Genomic DNA, 25,069 nt, shown 5'->3' on the forward strand with positions numbered 1-25,069 from the left:
CCCCCCCCCCCCGCTAAAGGTGCCCCATTATTTTGTATGTGTAAAAAATGTGCCGCAGCTCAAAAAAGGTTGAAAATCACTGCTGTATATAACTATATACAGTATATATAACTGGCAACTACTGTATAACTATTGTTTTGCTGAGATGTTCTTTTGATTATAAGCATTATGATTAGCACTATAATAATGTAGCATGAAATATTCTATATGCCAGCACTCTTCCATTCTGCTCCCAATAGCTGCTCTGTAAGGTAGATAGGACAACAAAAGTGAGGGCAGACCCAACTGAGTACCCGCGATCAAGAGTGAATTTGAAATCAGGCCTCCTGCGTTTATGCCCAACACCTTAACTGCTACACATCCGTCCCTCCTCCCCCTTTTGTCTGCTGGGCAGGTATCCAACCTGGGCGGGCCCTTTAAGAGATCGCAAGCTCTTGTTTCTTTTCCCCCGGAAGAAAAGTGCTGGAGAACCAGCCGATTAGACTGTGTGCAAGGTGGAGAGAAAAGGAGAAGCAGGGGGGGCTGTAACGACGCGCGCTCCCCTTTAATTACCCGCCCAGGCAAGCACTAGAATCAAACCTTTGGCGGGGAGAAAACTGGGGCGTCTTCATTGCCAGCGAAGAACTGAGTAGCAGCGAGAGAAAACATTCCCCAACCAGCAGCGATATATTCTGTATCGGCGCTCCGAGCAAGGCAGCCACATTCTGCACGGGCGCTCGCTAGCAGGAGGGAAAGTCATTTGGCAAGCCATGGCCCCTTTGCACTTTCAGCTTCTCTTGGTAGCCTCTGAACGAAGGAAGCGGATTTGGGGGCGCCCCCTTCTGCTTTTGGGATACACGCTGTGGCTGTCTCTTCTCCCTCTAAGATGTGCTGCCTTCAACCTGGACACTAAGTTTGTGGTTCTGAAGAAGGGCAAAACTCCCGACAGTTACTTCGGATTCTCAGTAGCTCTGCACCATCAGTTCAATCCGGAAAGATACCTGTAAGTGGAAACGAAATCAGACAACGGGGGATGTGGGAGTGGTTGGTTGGTTGGAGGATGCAAAACTGCTTTAATTTCGGGGTGGGGGTGGGAAGAAACTGTTGGAAATGAGTTCCTTTTACTATGTTTTCTACCCCCGTCTCCCTCTGCGCGCGCACGTGCGCGCGCTTTCTGAATTCTATTTGTATATGCAACTATTCCGGAACCGAGGAAGATGCAGGATTGTGAGTTAAACAGGCTCATTCAGCAAGCACAGAAGTGGTAATTAAAACAATCGTTTGGAATTCAGGATGGTCAGCGTTTCCTGAATATCAGTTATTCTTTGTGGGTTTAGCCCTGGGTTAGCAAGTCTCACAAAATTCAATGGGACTTCCTTTTGAATAGATATGTGTGGGATTCTGCTGAGCATTCTTTATTTTCCACCCCATTTTAATGCTATTTGTTTGAACTGTAAAGGGGGAAAAAGTTACGCCACCCCCTCCCCTCCTCAATTTTGCATTCATTTTGCAAACATAAAGGCAGATAGTTTCTCCAGTCTGCTTTCAATTAAAAGTCATGCTTTGATTCCTTTTTGGGAGGCAGGCAGTCTGTTTCTAGTCTCTTTAAGTAACAATCATTTAAGAACACGTAGATGCGGGCTCACACAGAGACCATAAAGTTACTGGTTTATGTATATTCTGCATGGTGCACCTGTTAGGCTTATTCCAGTTTTTGATTTAGCTGGAGTTTTATCTATTTATCCTTTTTATGCTTAGTGCCCTCTAGCTGTGTTGAATTACAGTTCCCATAAGGATCTTGAGGAATCTGCTCCAGGACATCTCGAAGTAGCCTTGCTGAATAAAGTGATTTATAGCTTTAACTTGGAAACTTGTAACCTCTGTCCATGTGTGTAGATTTGTATATGAGATATTAGGGTATCATATTAGTTTCATAAATGCATGTAATTTTTTTCTATAGTACATTTTATCTTCTTCCCCTTCCTCCTGCAAGAATTTTCTGAAAACTAAGAAACTATTGTAAATACTGTATTGTTGTATGATTAACAAAGAATTTATTCAAAACTGCTGCTAATCAGTAGCCACAAGAGACACTTAGAAAAATGCAATTGACCTTTTTAAGCAGGAATGTGTGAGTGGGGGAATATCATAAAACTTCTATTTAAATTTAATCTGGGCTAATTTAAGTGTGTCAACATATGTACTGTTTTATCAGTTTTTCTCATAATGTGTATGCCTTATTATTTAGTAGCAAGCGAGGTAAACCTATTCTTCAGAATGTGTATGTTTTTTTAATAAAAAACAGCCAAGTTTTCCCTCTTGCATGCATATAATAATGAATGTTCTGTAATTGAATGTGCCTGTAAGTCAGCTTCTTCAACACAGCTAGCTCTTTCTTTGGTTTACACTGCAATCCCCATCTTCATGGTTTTTGTGTACGTTGGTTGGGCTCATAGCAATCCCAAATATTTGGAGGATGCCAGGCTGGAAAAAACCAGTTTAGATAAAAGGCCCATCAATCTTTTGTCAATGCAATTGCCTTCTTGTTTCACTAACATGGAGTGTCATTACATGTAAAACTAATGTATATCACCTAATCTGACTGCTGTAATTTATAAAGTAACACTGAGTTTTAATAACTAGGACTATTCAGCAATCAGTATTGAGCTTTTTAACCTTCATTCAAAAGTCATCCAATTATATAACAATGAAAGGAACCGATGACAATTGAGAGAAATTATATTTAATGTAATTGTTTAATTTTAAATGTATCCCACTTTACCTTAAGAAGAAAACCAAAATGGCTATTAGTTTGTTATTTTTATTTAAGAGGGCTGCCTGGTTAACATTTGGATAGGAATTTGGCAAGATAGGAATAACAATCACTACTGCATTATAGTCCTGAAAATTACATAGATTTCTTCACAAAATCATCATGTGTTCAACTCAACTTGGATACTGTAGTACTGTATATATTGAATCAATAAAATCAGTTTAATTTAGTACATTATCTAATATGCTTTGACCATAAAATGTGACTAAGAAAGGAATTAATGCAGCAGATCAAAAGCCTGATAGAAAAAGACGTATCTACCATTCAATGGAAGGCCAAAAGTGGATTACACAGACTTTTCCAAGAAATGGGCTCAGAGATTTACTGTTGCAAAGAGAGGGACAGCTAATTATATCTTGCTTGATGTTTCTTAGCTGAGAAAGGAAAAGATCTGGGGAGAGAAAGAAAAAGATCTTAAGAGATCTTGTCTGTCTCAGGTCTTTTTTTTTTTTTTAAATATTTCCCATTAACACCCCCCCCCCCAAAAAAAAAATCTAGAAAAAGGAAGGGGGGCAGACAAGAACTTTTTGTGTTTTCTGAATTTTACCTTCATGCCAAATCATTGTACATCATTGTAGTCCTTGACTTACATTCACTATTGAGCCCAAAATTTCTGCTGCTAACTGAAACATTTGTTGAGTTTTGATCCGATGTACAACCTTTCTTGCCACAATTGTTAACTGAATCACTGCAGTTGTTTAGTAATACAGTTGTTAAGTGACTACCTGGCTTCCTCATTAACTTTCACACAATGCTCCAGAATGTTTTTACCTTAGGGATTCTGGGAACTTAAAGGTCAGCCAATGTGGTGCCCAGTGCCAGTAAGCTAACCTAAAGACAAGGCACAGGGCACAGAGCGCCTTAGTGGGCACGCGAAGAACAAGGTCGGTGCCAGGAGGCCTATTTTGTTAATCTTCTGAAGGATTGAAGCTTGTTGCTGAGTATTGCCTTATTTGGGGATGTAGGAAGGCACTTCTCCCTCCCCCCAACCAAGGCACATGAATTGGTGGCTCTTAGTTGGATTCTAGGGGAGCACTTTGGGGAGGCATTCTAGCTTGTAACGTGGCAGGCATCCTTTTCACTTTATTCCTTTGGCTTTGTTGTAGCAAATGCAAGCCTCATCTTGCAGATGATTTCCTGAGATTAGTGCATTCTCCTTAATTCCCTCCTACTGCCTGCCTGATGTACAGAAGGATCATATCTGATAGGGCAGTGAGATTTCTTCATCTTACTGCTCTCTTTTTGTCCTTGGACCATAACTCTATGACTAGGCTGCGCTGGGATAGGATGAGATGTGGTCAAATACTTAAAGAGATAAAAAAGCCAGCTATGTATGGTAATCTGTTCAGGTAAAGAGCTGCACTCCCAAAAATAAGTGGGGTCAGTTAAAATCTAAAATTAATGTAATTGATTATATAAATGTAATGATATCTTCCAACATCTCTTAAATCACCCCTTCTGATATTTTTATAATTACAATATAACAGCAAGTATTCATACTGATGGTTTCAGTATGTATATCAATAGGATAAAGAATTTATAGGGATGTCTAAACTTGGCAACCGTAAGATTTGTGGACTTCAACCCCCACGAGTAGAAGTTGAAGTCCACCACCAGTCTTAAAATTGTCAACATTGGACATCCTTGTCTTAAAATCTTGTTTCTCAATTTTGCAAATCCATTTCCCCAAATTCTCAGTAGGACGATGCTAGATGGTGAATTTATTTATTATTTATAAATCAATGACTCCCAATGGCTGTAGGAATTGAAATCCACTGTGTTTAAACAAATTCCTGCTGGAAAGCAGGTTTAAGATCAAGCTAGTCACTTATAAGAAAATAAGAAAAAGAAAAGGTTGGGGTAACATCTGGTGCCAATTTGATCTGACATATTGAATGTTTAGCAATAATTAGTGTCATTAAAAGTATAGCCCTAAATTGGATTTGGAACTTTTACTTATAGCCAACAAATGCTGTTATTTTTGTAATTAAAAATTTGGTTCATTTTCCTAATAAAGTAAAAATGGGAGCCAAGCAACTGGTAAGCCTCAACATTTTTTTTTCATTTTTATAGGGTTCCTTTATAAGAAATCATATTTAAATTTGTTTAGAAGTTCATCTGTTCGGGAAAAAAACATATTTTAATAAATATATAAACAGTAGCGGCCTTAACATTTATATAATCCATGGACTCTTCTTCTGATTAACTTTTGCTTTTTATATTGATTTAAGTGCGACCTACACTTTCTGAATGCAGCCTTCGATGCTGAGCTCTGTATGAGCAGAGATGGAAAATAAGTGCATTTAATCACAACCTTTAACACATTTCCAGAATTTTTTTTTCTACCAATGAGATTAAACATGTGTTTAAAATAGACCATTGGAAACAGGCTGTTAAAAGTTAGGAACTTTTCTCTATACAGTGGTACCTCTACTTAAGAACGCGTCTACTTAAGAACGTTTCTAGATAAGAACTGGGTGTTCAAGATTTTTTTGCCTCTTCTTAAGAACCATTTTCTACTTAAGAACCCGAGCCTGGAAAAATTTCCCAGGAAATTTGAGAGCGGCCTGAGGGCCTGGCCAGTTTCCTACAAATCCTCCTTTAATCCCTGCCATCTCAGGCTTTTCTGGGCTGCCGGAGGAGGCTTTTTGTGGCGCTTTAGGAGGCTCTGGCAGTCCTGAGTGAACAAAGCATTTTCCTTTCTCTGGGCGCTTGGAGAGGAAATAAATCTCTGGCAACACCCAGAGAAAAGAAACACTCCCTTTGCTCTGGGCAGCCCAGAGCAAATGGAGCGTTTTCCTTTCTCTGGGTTCTTGGAGAGGGAATAAACCACTTTGCTGTGGTGACTCCTTCACACTGCGTCCCACACACCTGGAGCGTCTGGGTGCAGAAAGGCAAAAGGGGGTGCTTTGCCTCGGCTGAATCAACTTGGCTTCAGCCAAACCGAGGAGTCACTACAGTGAAGGAAAGGCACCGGGTACAAAGCGAGTGAGTGAGAGAAGACGGGAACCCTTCAGCATGGGAAGGAAGAGGAAGCATGTAGCAGCAGCAGCCACCGCCTTTCGGTCAGAGGAGCGGGAGGTTTCCCCCTCTCGCCTGCCTGGGTTTCTCTCTCTGGCACAGTGTATGGGAAACAGCCTCATGCTGGGTGTATGGGAGGCGCGTGCTCCTCCTCGCCACCTCAGAGTCCCTCTTTTTTTTCTAAGCCTTAAAGTTTTTGATTTTTTTGATTCCCCTCACCTCACCTTCTTCCTTCGGCAGTGACTCTCCTCCTCCTCTTCTTCCTCCCACCCAAATTCCGAGCTTTTATTTCTTTCCTGATGGGTTTGCGTGCATTATTTGCTTTTATATTGATTCCTATGGGAAAAATTGCTTCTATTACAAACTTTTCTACTTAAGAACCTGGTCATGGAATGAATTAAGTTCTTAAGTAGAGGTACCACTGCATAGAGAAATATATAAAGTTTGATTGTTTGTAGCTCAATCTTCATAATACAATATTTTCAACACTGGTACATTTTTTTGTTTTTTTAAACTGACAAGTCATTCAGACTAAGCAAAGAATCTGAATGACTTGTCAGTTTAAAACAAAAAGCAAAAAATGTGTCTGGAATAGGCAGATATTTTCTTTATTTTTTACAGTCGGGGGCTGCACTTTTTTTTTTTTAAAAAAAAAGCTTCTAAGATATGCAGGTAGTCCTCAACATATGACCACAACTGGACCCAAGCTTTGTGCTATTTAGTAAGATAGTTGTTAAGTGAATCTTGCCCATTTTATGTGGTTTCTTGGCGCAATTGTTAAGTGAATCACAGCAATTATTAAGTGTCTATGGAGATTCTCAGTCATCCAAATCAGGGATCTCCATCCTTGGCCATTTTAAGATTTGTGGACTTCAGCTCCCAGAATTCCTTCGCCAGCATGAGAATTCTGGGAGTTGGAATCCATGAGTCTTAAAATGGCCAAGGATGGAGATCCCTGATCCAGATCATGGTTGCCCCAAAGGTGCTTTAACAAAAGGCAACCGGACTTTCTGGTTTTTCCTTATTTATTTATTTTTTATTTATTGGATTTATATGCCGCCCCTCTCTAAGAACTCAGGGTGGCTTACAACATATAAAACGAAAAAATAAAAAACAGCAGGCTAAATCCAATTAATTAAAACTAAGTAAACTACTCTACACGACATCGGACCAGAATATCTCCGAGACCGCCTTTTGCCGCACAAATCCACCGACCGGTTAGGTCCCACAGAGTTGGCCTTCTCCGGGTCCCATCGACCAAACAATGTTGGTTGGCGGGACCCAGGGGAAGAGCCTTCTCTGTGGCGGCCCCGGTCCTCTGGAATCAACTCCCTCCAGAGATTTGAATAGCCCACACACTCCTCGCCTTCCGTAAAATGCTGAAGACCCACCTATATCGCCAGGCGTGGGGATAATTACCACCTTCTCCCCCTTTTTTATTATGTTTCTGGCCTCACTGTATGATTGTATAGTTAGGGTTTTTAATATGTATTAATGTTTTTAAACTGATTTAACTTTTACTGTTAGATTTGTAATTTATTGTATCACTATTATGTTGTGAGCCGCCCCAAGTCTTCGGAGAGGGGCGTCATACAAATCTAATAAACTAAACTAAAATCCTTAATTATATTAAAAATTAATGATACCCATTCAAAGAACCATACATAACATTCATCGACCAGAGAGCTAAAGTCTAATCGCCCCAAACCTGGTGGCATAAGGGAATCTTACGGAAGGCGAGGAAGGTGGGGGCAATGCAAATCTCTGGGTGGAGCTGATTCTAGAGGGCCGGCACCCCTGCAGAGAAGGCTCTCCCCCTAAGCCCACCAAGCGACATTGTCTAGTTGACGTAATGTGGAGAAGGCCGACTCTGAGAGATCTAACTGGTGGCTGGGACTCATGCGGCAGAAAACAGTCCCGCAAGTAATCTGGCCCAATGCCATGTATCTGGCCCAATGCCATGTAATCTGGCCCAATGCCATGTAATCTGGCCCGATGCCTTGAAGACATTTCGTTTCTCATCCAAGAAGCTTCTTCAACTGCAGTTATTCAGATTGTACGGTGAATGGGGCTTCCCCATTGACTTGTTAGTGGGTAGCAAAAGGGGGATCACATGACCTTAAGACATCACAATTACCATAAATATGAGTCAGTTGCCAAGGGATGGAGCAACAGTCATAAGTAATTACTGTCATATTTCATTACTGTTGTAACTTTGAACAGTTAATAAAGAAGCTGTTGTAAGTTGCGGACTACCTGTATTTTCTTGGAAACAAAAGGAATATAATGATAAAGGAATAACTTGAAAGAGGTTCATAGGGATTATATATATGCGCATATATATATATATATATATATATATATATATATATATGAAGACATACATATATATTGCATATTCATTTTTTTCCATATGTAAGTTTCAGAGATTCCTGGCGACGTTTCAATGAGGTCCTATTTGTCATCTTCAGGCTGGTGCTTTTGTGTTCTTGGCTTTGTGTGTGTGTGTGTGCATGCATGTGTGTGTGTGTACAGTTTATAACATTGCTTTAAAAAAGCAAATTCAAGAGCAAACCAATAATAAGTAAATATTTTCATCAAGTGAAAATAAATTATCAATATGTAGGACAGCTTTCTGAAATAAGATATCCATGATCGTACTCTTAAGAGGATGCAGTGATGACATTATTAGAAATGAAACTCATGAAATGTTTAAGCAGGGCATGTGCATGCATGTATATCTAATCCAAATATATATACAAGACATATTTCAGCCTTACACACCTATCTTAGATCTTATTTTGTAAAAACAAGCATACCAAAAATTAAAAGTTTAAAAATTGTGCTGTTAGAACTTGATGATTCGCTGCTGAATTTTGGTTATTGTTATTTTAATGGGTGGGGGAGATCACAGCTAGCTTCAGGTAAACTTTACTACCTCACTTATTTTTCTGAGAATTGCATCTAAAATGTACACCTATACTTTTTTCTGTACAAAAACTCTTGAGGCATAAAAAGAACAACTTTGGGGTTTTTTATAGCATGACAGAAAAGTGTGTTTTTGTTGGGACTGCATATGCGGCCAGTTAAGAATAAATAAATAAATAAATAAATAAAAATAAATAAAATAAAAGTTTGGCCTGGTTAACTAAGAGGGAGGCCTAGACACAGGCTCAAGGTGTGAATTTTTTCATGGCCATGTTAACATTCTTACAGTTCTTCTACTGGATTGGCCAACCTTTATGTGATTTACAAAGGCCTTACAAACCACTGGATTTTTCCTCTTGATTAACAAACTCCCTGTCTTAGTCCAGGCCTCTGTTTCCATGGAGACACATATTATGTTTAAGAGGGAGAGTTCTCTCCCCCACCCTTTTTAAACCTTGGTATAAATCAAGACTAGCTTCACTAATGTTAATTGAAGCAAGGCATGGTTTTCTAGATTATATTTCAGTTAATGGCTTTTTTAATGTTTTATTTGGTTCTCATTTTTAAACAAAGGCTACCATATCTCTCTGACAAAGGGGTGGACTGGTCTGTTGTTTTTAATGGGTTTCTCCAGCCAGAAAGAAAATTAAAGCCTTTTCTGGTGTAGACAAGAAAAATGACAGCTCTAATTTCCTGTGTCAGCAGCTCTTCAGTGACTCTACCAGGGGAAAATGACAACTATAAATGTGGCAGATATAAAATTAAAATCTAGGAAGATCTTAGTTAATATTTAGATGGGAGACCACCAGAAAATCAGGGCTTCGTGAAGGACTTGGAAATTGAAAGAACATGCCAGAAAAATGAAATGACTTCTAAAATATGGCTAAGAAAACTAGATGGAATATATCTGGATAATCTAATTATTACCAAATGACTGGAATAAATAGAATTTTTATTTATTTTTATTGTGTTTATTGTATGGTATTGTTTTACATTTATTTACTATTTATTTAACTTATATGCCACCTATCTCATTGATAAAGTAACTCTGAGGTATTGTTGCTAGTAATCTATATACTAGTAAAACTCTATTTTTTTGTAATTTTTACTTAGGAAACAGTATAACCTATACCTCAAATGGGCTAACTTAAAGAATGTATCCAAAATCTGGGACTCATTAGAATAGAAATAGAATAGAATAGAATTTTATTGGCCAAGTGTGATTGGACACACAAGGAATTTGTCTTGGTGCATATGCTCTCAGCGTACATAAAATAAAATATACATTTGTCAAGAATCATATGGTACAACACTTAATGATTGTCATAGGGGTCAAATAAGCAATGAAGAAGCAATATTAATAAAAATCTTAGGATATAAGCAACAAGTTACAGTCATACAGTCAACATGGGAGGAAATGGGTGAAAGGAATGATGAGAAAAACTAGTAGAATAGAAGTGCAGATTTAGTAGAAAGTCTGACAGTGTTGAGGGAATTATTTGTTTAGTAGAGTGATGGCATTCGGAAAAAAACTGTTCTTGTGTCTAGTTGTCTTGGTGTGCAGTGCTCTGTAGCGACGTTTTGAGGGTAGGAGTTGAAACAATTTGTGTCCAGGATGTGAGGGGTCAGTAAATATTTTTCCCACCCTCTTTTTGACTCGTGCAGTATACAGGTCCTCAATGGAAGGCAGGTTGGCAGCAATTGTTTTTTCTGCAGTTTTGATTATCCTCTGAAGTCTGTGTCAATCCTTGATGTTTCCCGTTACTTCTGGGAATTGGCGTTGGATATAATTGTGACGACATTACCACACTGCCATTCTACCTCACTGTGGGAATCACAATCACATAATTGTCATGGACATATCAGCCTCCCTTTGGCCACTGTGTCCAGGTGGCTGGCACCAAAGACCAACTGATGAACATTGATTGGCTGCTTTGGAATAGAGGCTGAACTTTAAAAGCTCTTAACTGCAGTGGATAGTGAGGGAAGGATGAGGGAACAATACCAATGCTTGATGGTGAGGCAAGGTTAGTTGAGGGACACTGGTGGTCAACAGGTGATTTGTCTTCTTCTCTGGAGGACCTTTGCTGAGATGACAGAATGGGGAGTGAGGAACAGTCCAAAGTGACCCACGTCTACCTTTGTTCTCCCCACACCAGCAAAGCTCAGACAATCCCACGAGTTAGCCAAGAAGGGGGCAACTTCACTTGACCTCTATTGAGAGACATGATGTGAGGGGAAACAGAACTAATCTATATTTCTATGGACAGAAAGGTGGGTCATGGGTTTTAGTCATCTATCAAGGTCTACCTAGCCTAATGTCTAGAGTTTTTATTGTTTTTCTCCACAATACATCTCTACATATATCTTAATTCATAATAAAATAACACCATTGTACATTTCTGTATAATAAAATATAAACCAATATCTTAATGTGCACCTTTTATACTTTTATTACCTGTCTGTTTTCCCCTTTATATCACATCATTCCCCTCCCTTTAACTCCTTCTCCTCCCTTTGCCTTCTTTCTGCTTTTCTCTCACTTTCCTACTTCCCTCCTCTCTCCTTCTTCCCTTCCATCTCTACTTCCTTTTCTCTCTCTTAACCCTTCCCTGAGTCACATTCCATCTTAAGTTAACAGACTTAAGTCCCTAAATCCATTTAATTATTGGTCGGTGCATCTCTTAAAGTTGTTTCCCCTCCACATCTATACCTTTATCTTATGTTTTGCTAGGTATATTAACTACTATCTTAATGCTGCCTCCTCAACTACCTAATTTTGTCACCTGGACCTACTACCTTCAATTTGCAATTTTCCTGAATCAATGTTACTTATCTTCTATACATATTTATTTTCGGACCAATCATAAAATTGTCTCCCTTTTTTGGTCAAGTTATCATATACAGTAATTTTTAAGTAATTAATCTTCTGCTTCCAATTTTAACCAAAGTTTCTAAATGTTAGCAATAAGCACTCCATTATTTGTTTCTATAATGTGGATGATATTAGGAGATGCAAGATACTAGAGCTAGAAGGCTGTGATTTGATGTCATGTATCTATAGTATGATAATGTTAATGAAACTACTTTATTAGGGGAACAATTTTGAGAATTTGCAACAAATATAAAATGAGATGATGCCCTAAAATACATGTATTGCTTTCTCCTGCCTTTATAATTTCTGCCAATATTTTCTGCAGTATCTTCAGTGAAAAAGTGCATAGTGATCTCGTTTTATTTAGTTCTTGTTAGGTTATTTCACTTTCATTATTGTAGAGCGGGCAAAAAAAAATCACTTTATATTCAAGTTGGCTCACTAGTGACTGTTGGCTGTGTTGCAGAATGTGTCAAGGCAGAATTTATTTCGGCCATGGGTTATTAACCAGCATTATTGATCACATGAAATGCTAAGCAATAAATCAAAACTGACAGTTTGGAGTGGCTGAATATACTGTTTTTAATGCTCTGATGAGGTTTTCCTTTCTTTATGCTTACACAAAGAAAGCAATACCCCATAAGAGCATTAAAAACATTACCCTGATATGGTGTAGACTGTTAACACCCTCATTTTTAATTAGATTATAAATAATGGGATTCGGTGCTGTGCAGTCATCTGACAGAAATGAAATTGGGTCTCTCCCCATGATACTGAAGATTACAAATGGAGTTTCTCTCCAAGCAATCCTTTAGATCAGTGTTTCCCAACCTTGGCAACTTGAAAATATTTGGACTTCAACTCCCAGAATTCCCCAGCCAGCAAATGCTGGCTGGGGAATTCTGGGAGTTGAAGTCCAAATATCTTCAAGTTGCCAAGGTTGGGAAACACTACTTTAGATCAAGGGTCTCCAACTCCTGAGCCACAGCCCACTACTGGGCCTTGAGCCATTTGGAAGGGTGCCTTGCATGCATGCTCACGTCCCCACTTGCACAAGCAGCAGGCATGTATGTGTGCAGGCAAGTGCCTAGCATACCTACCCAATGCTTGTGGAAATAGAGAAGCAATGCTTGCCCGCTGTCTGCACAGAAACTCTCCAGTCTGCAAAGGTTGGAAAGGTTTGGGGAATTCTGCTTTAGATGCTAAGGAGAGAGATGGGGGTCTTCAGTATATAAAGATGCATACTATAACTGAGCTGCTATCTCTGCATGCTTCTTCAGATGCCGATTACTTAGTTGACTGAGGAAGAGAGTCTAACTAGCAGCTAATCCTTTCTTAAGAATACATGTTGCATGTTCAATTAGAAATTGAAAATGAAATTTGGGGTTCAGCTCAGAGGTGGGTTCTTCCTGGTTAAGACCAGTTTGCCTGAACTGGTAGCGATCTGCTGGAGATGTCTGATGTCACAATGACATCATGAAACCAATTTGGTCGGTGCATGGGTGCCAAGATCCAGAACTAATTTTCTAAGCTAGGGGAATGGGCGTGGCCGTCGATGTATGTATGTATGTATGTATGTATGTATGTATGCATGCATGCATGCATGCATATATGTATATATATATGTGTGTGTGTGCGTGCGTATGTATACATGTATGTATATATATATATATATATATGACGGTGTCTGGGCATATTCGGGTTTCTTCCCGTGTAGGATTCAGAAATTTCTGGAGACGTTTCGACGAGGTCCCACTCGTCATCTTCAGGCTGGTGTTTCTGTCCTTGTTCTAGGGCGAACACAGTGAGACCTGAGCTGCCTTCTCTCTATAAATACTGATGGCTGGGTGTGGTTTGATGGCTCAGCAATTGCCTGCTGTGTAGAAACTTCCTGGTGAGTCAGTGGGGTAACACCTGGGGTTGTTGATGTAACTGAGGTATGCTGATTAGTTAATGATTGTGGATTACGGGTGATATCTTGAGTAGTTGGAGCTTGCAGGCTCGTGGAAACATCGCCAGAAATTTCTGAATCCTACACGGGAATAAACCCGAATATGCCAAGACCAAGGATTGGCAGCTGCTATCATACCTGTACCCATGAAAATCTACAAAAACATACATACATACATACATACATACATACATACATACATACATACATACATACTTACTTACTTACTTACTTACATACATATAATTTTTTTTCTGGACATGGGCAGAAACCAAGTTTCTGGCACTGTGCATTTGTCACTTGAGGCACAGCCAATGTGGTGCAGGAGGAAACGGACCGGCAGCGAGGTAAGTTAGAACCCCCACCCCTGGTTCAGCTCCTTCATTCAGCTGACATACAGGTAAATCAGGCTGCAACTGAAAGAATAAGGTTACAATAACCTGCAGAGATTTTGCAAGGAAATGTCATTGAATCCTCAGTTCATATTTTGTACCTAGAGCCATTCTGATCAATTCCCCATTTGACGTAGTTTTTCCCTAAGCTATATATATTTTTAAAAAAAGAACAGAGGAAAGCTCAGACTTCATTGCTCTTATAATTTTGAGACAGCTGGAGATTTTCTCTCTCCTTCTCTTTTTAACAAGGATATCTTGTGCGCTGCAGTGATTTATGACAGTAGCAGCTGCTGCTCAACTTGAAGAAGCCTCCATGGAGACATTCCAGAGATTTGATGAACTTCTGGACTTTTCTGCTGGCATAAGAGCAGCTTCCTGATAGGGCAAAGGTGAAAACCAAGCATCATAGTGAATGCACTCCCTATGAACTAAAAAGGAGTATTTCCTTGCTTGGTTGGTGGCTGCATTCTTCTTACGTTTGTGCCAAGAAGAGACATATCAAGGATTTAATCTGAATCAAAGCCAAGATCCAGAACCAATTTTCTAAGCTTGGATTTCTCTTCCACAGTTCTTTTGATTTGAATTAAACTTGCAGTTTTCTGGAAAGGAGGCTGCTGGGCTGATTTGCGAATAAAATCAACAATAACAAAGTATTTCTGACACTTGAAAAGTGTCATGTTTAACAGGACAAGGCTTTGATCAAGTAAGACGGGCAGTAACCAAAGGTGAGGTGCCTGTAACTCCATTTTCATAACTATTTCATTTCTAAAGATTATGTTTTTGAATTAAGCAGCCAAAGCCCGGTTATCATCCAGCCCAAAAGGGTTTTTTCCTTTTTGGGCTGGGTGACAGAACCAAGCACCTCTCCACCAGCAATCAGCACCCAGATCAGCATATATTAACTCTCATCTCTCATCACTCTCACCGTCAGAAAGTTCCTCCTTATTTCCCGGTTGAATCTCTCCATGATCAACTTCCATCCGTTATTCCTTGCCTGGCCTTCTGGAAAACAGCCTGACCTCCCTCCTCTGTGTGGTAGCCCCTCAAGTACTGGAACACTGCCATCATGTCACCCCTGGTGACATGATCGCAGTCACCAAGGATTGGCAGCTGCTATCATGACAACCCAATAAAGAAACTGCCAAAGAAGCCAACAGCAAACAGCCCAACCAAAGAATTTCTAAGGCCACCTCCACCAACACTGACAGGCAAGCACCTAGATTGTAAGCTTACAGAAAACTGTACTCCTTATTAGCACTAATTAGGTTACTAGTTTGAATGAAACGTCTGAAAAGAAAAACAAAAAACTAGCAAGCTCAGAGACCACAGCAAGCAACTCAGGAGCACTGACTGCTCCTGGTCAATCTGAAATTAATTCAGTTGAATTGTTCCTCCTGCCTGTCACCAGGGCAGTCAAGCCATGGCTTTCATTTAGCTCATACTGGTTTTGTGGGTGATCAACATACCTATTTTTCGGAGTATAAGATGCACCAGAATATAAGACGCACCTTAGTTTTTGGGGAGGAAAATAGGGAAAAGAATCTGCTTACCAGATATTCATCTGGCTAATGTCCTTAGTCTGGTCAGCTTCAGCACATTATTTTATCCCCTGGTTAGGGTTTTTAAAAAACCCTAATCAGGTATTTGGAGAGAGTAACAATGAAAGAGCTTGAAAGCCAGTAAGAGCTGGGAACATAATTAGCACCTGGAAAGAAACATTCGGAGCAAGTAAAGCAATAAAAAAACCCTACAAAGCCTTAGGGCTTGGAAAACATTATTTGCAGAGAGTAACAATGAAAGAGCTTGCAAGCTGGTAAGAGCTGGGAACATCGTTAGCACCTGGTTAGGGCTGGAAAGAAACTTATTCCGAGAAAGTTAGAGCAATGAAAAAACCCTGCTAAGACTTAGGGCTTGGAAAACATTCTTCGCAGAGAGAAATAATAAAAGAGCCTGCCAGGTTAGAGCTGGGAAGATTGATAGCAGCTAGTAAGGGCTAAAAAAAGAGCTACATTCAAATATAAGATGCACCCAAATTATCAGCCTCTTTTAGGGGAAAAAAGGTGCATATTATACTCTGGAAAATATGGCATGTTGACAAACATCTAATCTTCTTTGGGAAGCTGACAGTGGGTGGAATGATTATACAAAGTAGATGCTTTCATTGCAACGTATGGCTGAGGCCAGGATTTTCCAACTTCCCAGATTTAAACGGATTAGGCAGTTTTCAAATTTAAGATTACCTTAATATACATACTACTGTTTCTATAGCTTTCCTTAGCATTGGTTGGAAGGGAGCTTATGATTCATTATGTACCATCAAATCATTGTCCATTCTTAGTGACCACATAGATAGTTTTCCTATGGCTATAAAAAAAGGAGTCTGGAGCAATATTTATCCAGGAGCTTTAGATTGCTCACCCTACTGTACAATCTCTTGCCCATGGGGAAAGGCCAAGCAAAGGTCAGGAATTAAAATAGGTATCTGGTCCAGACAGTGTGCTTACACAGAAAGTGAAGTCTAGACATGGCTCCAAAGAGGAAGACTTAATGACCAAAAAAGGAGGGACTTTGTGGCAGCTTTTACATTAACAGTCCATGTACTACTATCTCCGGCAGCAATAACAATGCTCAAATTCCTTTAGAAAGCTCTATTCTGGCTCCATCAAGGAGCCCTTTGCAAAATGAGCTGTCTTTCAGCAAAAACAAAGTTTATCAGTGTGTTAACATTTCTTGGATGAAGTTTTGGCTTAAAAAGCAAAATGAAAGGAGCAGGTGCTTGCAAAAGTTTCTGCAAGTTGATCTGTATCTTTTGGACTGGTGGCTAAAAAAGAAACCCAGTAAATAGTTGCTTTATAATAAGTAGCTGTGATTCCTAGAAATACAGCTTCAAAAAGAAACATGTGCCTTCGCCTGGTGGCAACTAGATGGGCATTTTAGTACCAAAGAAAGGGAAAGAGCTCTGTTCAAAATGAGCAGATGTCTTTTCACATCCAGGAGACAAAACTACAGTTGGATTGCCATGAAGGTTAGTCATCTCTGTCCTGAGGTTAAATATGTCCATTTCCCCTTTTGATATTGTAGCATGGTTTCTCTCTAGGCAAGTTTAAGTTGTGTGGACTTCAACTCCCGGAATTTCTGTCCGGGTAAAATCGTTATCCTATCTGGGGAATTCTGAGAATTGAAGTCCACACATCTTAAAGCTGCCAAGGCTGAGAAATGCTGAAAAGTGATTTGAGAGTTCACAAAAAGATGGAAGTGTATTGTGGGTATGCTTGCCAAAAGAGTTGCTATGGAAAATTTGCCCATCCCCCAAACACAATGTGACTATGAAAAGTTATGATTACAAAATCATCACTTGATTGCAAAAATCATCACTTACCAGGATGAATACGATGAGAATTTTCCTTCCTCTGCTCTTCCCAACCCTTCTGGATAATTATCTGATTGATATCTTTATATATACAGTATATATATTTCTGGGCAGCTTCCAGCTAAAGGACTGGACTTTTGCTGCACACACCCCTTTCGTTATTACTATTAAATCCTTAAAATATCTCCATCTCTTTTCATTTCTCCCCTTTTTACTAATACTTTGCACTAATATAAATCATAATATACAGTAGCTTGTTGTTTCAGTGCAATGCTGTTTGCACTATATGATATGACATTCTTAAAAGTATTAACATTCTATTACTTAGTTAGTATCTTGGAATATTGCAAATAAACAAGAGGAAAGAAAAAGTGGACATTCTATTAATTCTAAACCTATTTAGGATATTAATTTTTCAAGCATTATGATTATTTAGTTTTTATTCAAAATTAAATGTGACATTGGAGATGAGATGGAGAAAGGATATATACTGTATCAAGTTAAGCTAATTGTTGTGTAGTAAAGATTTCAGCCTTAAATTAAATGTCATTTTGAAAGCTCCATTTTATTGTTACCTGTTGTTACCTATTAAGTACAGTTCTATATATCTGTATCTATAAATGTTTACTAATTGTACAGTTAATAAGAGGAAAAAATAAAAAACAAAAGTATAACTTAGATACTAAACAGGGAAAAAGACAAAAAAGCTGTCAGTTTTTTAAAATACTGTATAAATACAAACAGAGAGCCTGATGGACACAAAGGAAGGTGCATATCAGCATGTTGGGTTCCTACTGGGCTACATTGACCCTCTACATTGGGGTTGGACCCCCCACCCCCAATCTCAACAAACTCAAGGCAATAGGGGTGAAGCTAGGTGGAGAACAGTACCATCCATTTAGTCATAGCCCTGCTAAGCTATGTAAGCTTCCATTCTTATCCAGAAGGTATGGAGGGGATTTAGTGCACTCCTTTCTTCTATTTCTGCTTTAATATCTTCTTCCTCATTTCCTTCACTTAGCTTTAGCCAAGCGCAGTTTTTAAGTAGTTAATTGGTCAATGGTTCTGTTTCATGTCCATTTCTAATGAGTACTTTGGTGAGACAGGCCCACGCTTATTTGGCTGTTCAAAACTGACATTGGCTTTGTTGTAAATCTTTTCTGCCATCTTTTTAAGGCCGAGTAATAAATTTAAGGTGTTGGGTTTTTTTCTATTCTGCAACTATAGTACAAGTTCTATAGCAGTGGTTCTCAACCTTTCTAATGCCGCGACCCCTTAATATAGTTCCTCATCTTGTGGTGACCCCCAACTATACGTTTAGCACCAATTCTTCCAACAGATCTTTAAACTGATTGGCAAGAGGTCAGAGGGACACGCCCCTGTAAACACCTGATTGGTTGGATTGTAAAAATATGTTCCGAAATGCCAGAATAGAAGCTTTAGTTGCTAACACCATTGGAAATTTGTCTTTTCCCATGGTCTTAGGCGACCCCTGTGAAATGGTCGTTCGACCCTGAAAGGGGTCCCGACCCCAAGGTTGAGAACCACTGCTCTATAGGGATCTGAATGCTTCCTGTAATTACAGTGGTCCCTTGACTTGTTCCAAGACCGCCTGCGAAAGTCAAATTTCCGCGAAGTAGAGATGCTTCCTTCCTTCCTTCTTTCCTCCCCCTCCCTCCTTCATTCCTGGTTTTACTTACCCCCAGAACCTGCCGCAACAGGGAGGCAAGCTGGGGGCTTTGCTGCACGGCGTCAGGCGTCAGAAAGGCTCGGCTTCAAGTGGAGCGTACCAACGCTCCGAGAATTAAAGGGGAGGAATCGTGAGGCTGGGCGGAAGCACAACTTTTATTTAAAGAAGCAGGATGGCTGGGGGGGAGGAGGACAGTTAAAACACACAGTATTGTACATTGGGCAGCCGCAGGAAAATGTTTAAATGTTCAAAAAAAACGTGGAGTATTTTTTTAATTAATATTTTTTGAAAACCTGTGGTATAGCCTTTCCGCGACAGTCAGGCCTGTGAAAGTCAAGGGACCACTGTATTATTATTATTATTATTATTATTATTATTATTATTATTATTATTATTAATTAGATTTGTATCCCGCCACTCTCCAGGGACTCGGAGTGGCTTACAGCATGGGAAAAACAATACAATTCTGAAATCCAATAATAACTAAAAACAAACAGTTTAAAACCCCAATTTATTTTAAAAATTGTCATTTCCAATCCACCAGCATGCTTCCATTCAACGTACATGCATCCATAGACAGGGGCTGATGATTAGTGTCCCCAGGCCTATTGGCACAAGTGCATCTTCAAATTCTTATGGAAGGCAAGGAGGGTGGGGGCAGTACGAATCTCTGGGGAAGCTGATTCCAGAGTGCTGGGGCCCACACAGAGAAGGCTCTTCCCCTGGGCCCCACTAAGTGACATTGTCTAGTTGATGGGACGTAGAGAAGGCCAACCCTTTGGGACCTGACCAGTCGCTGGGCTCATGTGGTAATGCTCCTTTTCTTATTTTCGCTAACTAGCAAACTCTTCTTCATGAGCAGTCTGATTCTGGCAAGTATCACCAATTGTTGATCCTGACAGTCCTTAATGTTATTTTGTCTTCAGGGAGTACTTTGCTCCTTAATTGCCTTCTGGAACAACCCAGCATAAACCAATTCTGTACCCTTTATTTCAAAGAGAATGAAACCTATTCTTAAAAAGGATTTTAAAATGCTTAATTGGACAAGATTTTGTCATTGATGAGCATCTCTTGCAAGATGTTGCAGCTAGTTTTAGCAAAGCTTATTGACTAGCAAAAATAAATGCTGCTATATTTGTATTCTTATTGCTCCTGTTTTCTTGGTTCCCAACTATGGAAAATTACCTTTGGGAGATATTTGTTAACTTATTTTTTTAGTCCAAGTTGTTAAAATTACCATTCCTTATAACTCAACATTTTCTTTGGGAAATCAAAATTTATTTATTTATTTATTTATTTTTATTTTTATTTATTTTTTGTGTGTGTGTGTGTGTATAATTTTAAAAAAATACAGTGGTACCTCTGCCTACAAATGTCTCTACTTAAGAACTTTTTTAGATAAGAACTGGGGGTTCAATTTTTTTTTTTACCTGTTCTCAAGAACCATTTTCCACTTAGAAACCCAAGCCTCCGAAACTATAACCGGAAAAGGCAGGGAGAAGCCTCCATGGGACCTCTCTAGGAATCTCCTGGGAGGAAACAGGGCTGGAAAAGGGAGGGAGAAGGCTCCATGGGGCCTCTCTAGGAATCTCCTGGGAGGAAACAGGGCCTCCACCCTCCCTGTGGTTTTCACAATTGCACGCACTATTTGCTTTTACATTGATTCCTATGAATCTGGTCACAGAACGAATTACCACTGTGCTACAAAGCTAAGAAAATTTCTTTAAAAAACCGTGTCACAGTCGTACACAGTCGTACACATCCAGTCACTCACAACATCACTCGGAGCCAATCTCACTGCTCAAGGCCCTCATGCCTGCCGGCAGAGATAGGTCTTCAAAGCTTTGCGAAAGACCAGGAGGGAGGGATTATTGTGCACTTGTCTAGTGCACTTACAGGAAATGCACACAAACAAATGCAGAGTTCTTTAAATAAGATGGCAAATATAGCTCTGTAACTTTTTTCAGAACAGGACTGATGACTTTTATTTACTAAAGCATTTAGAAAGCCAATACAGACAGGCTGCACTAAGAGAATAAGGAGATTACAAGGCTTTCAAGCTTTTCTATTTTTTTTGTGATGCTGTTAAAGAGACATGAAACTCAAGAGTGAGGGAAATCATCAACTCTACACACTATTCCTTTTGTTTATTAAAATCCCTGTAGTGTAATTTGTTTAAAATTAAGAACATGATACATTTTGGCTGATTTAATCTAGCACGTTTGACAAACTTAGTTTCTGCAGACAACTGCAGAATTCAAGTGCTTACTCAGATTATCTTGTATTGTACATAGTGATATTGTATAAATGTAATTGTTAAATTGAACAGTTAAATTAAAAGAATTAAAAGAAAATTTGATATTTATTTATGCAAATGTTTTTCCTGTTCTGTTTTTTCTCTGGCCTCCAGACAGCTAGCAAAAATGACCAGTTTGCTACCTTCATGGTTGGAGATGACAGTTCAATCAGGGGTGAATTCTGACTTACCTCACTGCCTCCCATGGCACACGGGGTGCGTATGTGCAGTGCTTAAAACTCAGCTTCTGTGCATGCGCAGAAGCAGAAACAAAAGCTATTATGCAAGTGCAGAAGTGAAAAACAAGATGGCAGCACCTACAGTGCCACCGAAAGAACCAGTTCACGGGCATATCCAGGTGGCCATTTGGCAAGTGGGGGGAAATTCCAGCTACTTGTTCTATAGAACCAGTCCGAACTGACAGGAACCCACCTCTGAGTTCTGTTTACCAAAGGACCACGAGGGAGTTGGGTAGATAATACCTTTCAGAAGTGCTTAAAAGCATATCACTGCATCTCCTAGGAATGGGTTTTTGTTGTACTGTATGGTGGTTGAGCATTGCAACCTAAAGCTTCAGGGAAATGCACGATTTAATGGCTGGCTGAAAATTGCACTGGGGCCAGAAAAAAGATGGCCTCGGCACTTTGCCTTGTTAGGCATCAGCGAACTCGCGGTATTGCAAGAACGCTCTGCCATGGCTTCGCACTTCGGCATGCAGTGATTGGGAGCTGGGGGCATGCCTAGGTGAGCCCTATAAATAGGGATTTGCCTCAGGCATTTTTCCTCTTGCCCCTAGCTTTGGAAGACTCGCCTGCCCTCCCTATCTTAAAGTGTGCCTTTAAGGGGCCGAATAGGAATTTTTTGCGGTCTCAGCGCTTTAACGGTGACCGTTTTTTCACCTATTTCACACTGGGGAGTGAGAATGGACTGGTTAGGCGGTGTAGCGCATTTAGTCGCAATTTGATAATTCGCTTCCCTTTGGTCACTGTGGTTGGCAGGTTAGGGGCCGAAATGGGCAGTGGTAGTAACTGCATGTTCTTCTTTAGCGTATCTTTTGAGAGATGATGGGCAGCTTCTCACCAGGAGCTCAAGGTAGTGTGTGGCCGTGGCAATTGGAAAGGGGGTGTACTTAGGACTTAGCTATCCCAATAGCCGGAAGAGGATGGGATGGTGAGCCCTCCCACAAGCCAAGGCATGGCCAGGAACCAGGTGAAGGCGTGGTACCTTCACCTTGTTCAGCAAGGAACTGTGCCCATAGTTGCCCAGGAAGGTTATTTGTGAATTATTTCCACCCCAAATTTTTTACTGGCCTCTGCAGGTCCTGGTTATTGGTTGATAATCAGTTAAAGTTCATTTAACTTTAATAAAGTGAACCATTTAAACCCAGCTCTTGGTGTCCGTGTTCTTATTCCACCTCTGGCGCAATAGATAGCCTGTCACAGTAATGGCAAACCTATGACATGGGTGCCACAGGTGGCATGCGGAGCCATATCTGCTGGCACATGAACTGTTGCCCTAGCTCAGCTCCAATGTGCACATGTGTGCCGGCTAGCTGATTTTTGGCTCGTACAGAGGCTCTGGGAGAGCATTTTTGGCTTCTAGAGAGCGTCCAGCAGGATGGGGGAGGGTGTTTTACCCTCTCCCAGCTCCAGGAAAGTCTTTGGAGCCTAGGAAGGGAGAAACATGAGTCTACTGGCCCCACCAGAAGTTTGGAAACAGGGCATTCAGGCCTCCAGAGGGCCTCCAGATACAGGGAAAGCTGTTTTCGCCTTCCCTAGGTTTTGAATTATGGGTGTGGGCACTCACACATGTGCAATAGTGCATGTGCATGCTCTTTTGGCACCTGAGGAAAAAATGGTTCACCATCACTGGCCTATCATTTCAAAACTGAAATTGGTTAAATTAAGCTTTGAAAGATGAGTTACAAATTTATAGGCCACATATTTGGAGATTTGGGGACTGTGGTTTTAAACAAAGGAAGCTCCATTTTTGGCTTTTAAACCAGTCAGGAAGAATTTTTTCAATAATTAATGGATACTGTGCTCAAGAGGGAATGATAAAATTGTATTGTGGTACTTAGCAGAGACACAAGGTAACACAAATATTCTTAATTGTTGAATGTAGTGTTTTAAGCAAATACTATGCATCTCTGAAATGTTGGATGGTATGATTTTGTAGCTACAGAAATGATTAATTTGAAAGTGAATTTTCATTCTTCATCAGTGAGTCAGTCAGTATCTCCACCCCCTCTAAGTATGTACAGTGGTACCTTTACCTAACAATGCCTCTACTTACGAACCTTTCTAGATAAGAACTGGGTGTTCAAGATTTTTTTGCCTCTTCTCAAGAACCACTTTCCACTTATAAGCCCACGCCTCCAAAACTGTAACCGGAAAAGGCAGGGGCCTCTCTAGGAATCTCCTGGGAGGAAACAGGGCCGGGAAAGTTGGGGAGAAGCCTCCACGGGGCCTCTCTAGGAATCTCCTGGGAGGAAACAGGGCCTCCACCTTCCCTGTGGTTTCCCCAAGCGCACATATTATTTGCTTTTACATTGATTCCTGTGGGAAAAATTGCTTCTTCTTACAAACTTTTCTACTTAAGAACCTGGTGATGGAATGAATTAAATTCATAAGTATAGGTACCACTGTATATATTCGGACACGAGATTCCATTGGGTTCTTATTTCCCCCCCCAATGAGTCTTTGATTTTCAGTATCCTTTACACCTCATCATTAATAACTAGCCAAAACCTCCCTTCTTCTTTGTTCCCTGTACCATTCGGCTGCATTCTTTTTTAAAACCATTCTATAATGTAGAACTACCTTTATACATTTTGAAGTGCTGCAATCTCAGCCCCCCTCCCTCCATCCGTAGATTTAAACAGCAGTTTGTGCAGCTCCACCATTGGTATTAGACCTGATCAAAGGTCAAGTTTTAGTATGTTTCTTAAAGGTATCCCAGACCAGAATCCAGGCCTGATTTTGCTAGTTTAACAAATGTTATTAGCTTTTCTCTATCATCTAGTTATAATGCTACTCACCTTTGAATCAACATGAAATTTGCAACTTCCCTGCCTGCTAATACTATACCTGTTGCCTATCATTGCCAGCCATCTGATTTCCCCTACAAAATAACAGAATTCATAAAACACGAGGCAGTCTTTGGAGAGTGTTGTAGTAAAAAGAGGAAGACCTACTCATAAGTTGGGAATGCGATGAAGGCCACGTCACAGAGATATGAGAGAAGAAAAGATATGCCAGGGCGTGTTTGGGTTGTGGTTAGAGGCAGGTGTGAACATGGCTTTGATTGATTCATGATGTCTTACATGGAAGTTACAGTAACTTTAGCAGGCTAGCAATTAAAGATTTCAACTCTAGGAACTACTGAACCATAATTGTCAGAAGTCGAATTAATAATAATTGACAAAAGTTGGGCAGATTTAAACACGTCTAATTTTCCCTATGAAAGTTCATCTTTGAGCTTTTGTTACTTCTCCCTTAGACTAGTTCAACATCACAGGGTTGTGGTTGTGGAATTAAGTACAATTAATTTCTGGTAACATTATTCATAAAAGGGCTGCCTCAAAGAGGTTGTTCCCAAAATAGCTCCCCTAATGGGAGCAGCAAATCAAAAAGCACTCACTTACCAGAAAATAAACTTGTAAGGTTTCTCCACTCCACCTTTAACATGTCACCTCAATTTATTATCTATTCCCTCACAAAAATAAGCTC

General features: G+C 40.0%; 1 protein-coding gene across 3 annotated transcripts in view; it reads left to right on the forward strand.

Moving 5' to 3' along the window:
- The first annotated feature begins 460 nt into the window (after positions 1 to 460).
- Positions 461 to 25,069, forward strand: part of ITGA3 (integrin subunit alpha 3) — a 115,309-nt gene continuing 90,700 nt past the window's right edge. For all 3 annotated transcript variants that reach the window (XR_011556799.1, XR_011556798.1, XM_070727138.1), the window contains exon 1: positions 461 to 982. Coding sequence is in view for 1 of the 3 variants with exons in the window: in XM_070727138.1 (XP_070583239.1) it covers positions 750 to 982 (233 nt within the window). In the remaining 2 variants the exon portion in view is untranslated. The remainder of the gene's footprint in view (positions 983 to 25,069) is intronic.

The sequence above is a fragment of the Erythrolamprus reginae genome, chromosome Z, assembly GCF_031021105.1.
Source record: "Erythrolamprus reginae isolate rEryReg1 chromosome Z, rEryReg1.hap1, whole genome shotgun sequence".
NCBI lineage: Eukaryota > Metazoa > Chordata > Lepidosauria > Squamata > Dipsadidae > Erythrolamprus > Erythrolamprus reginae.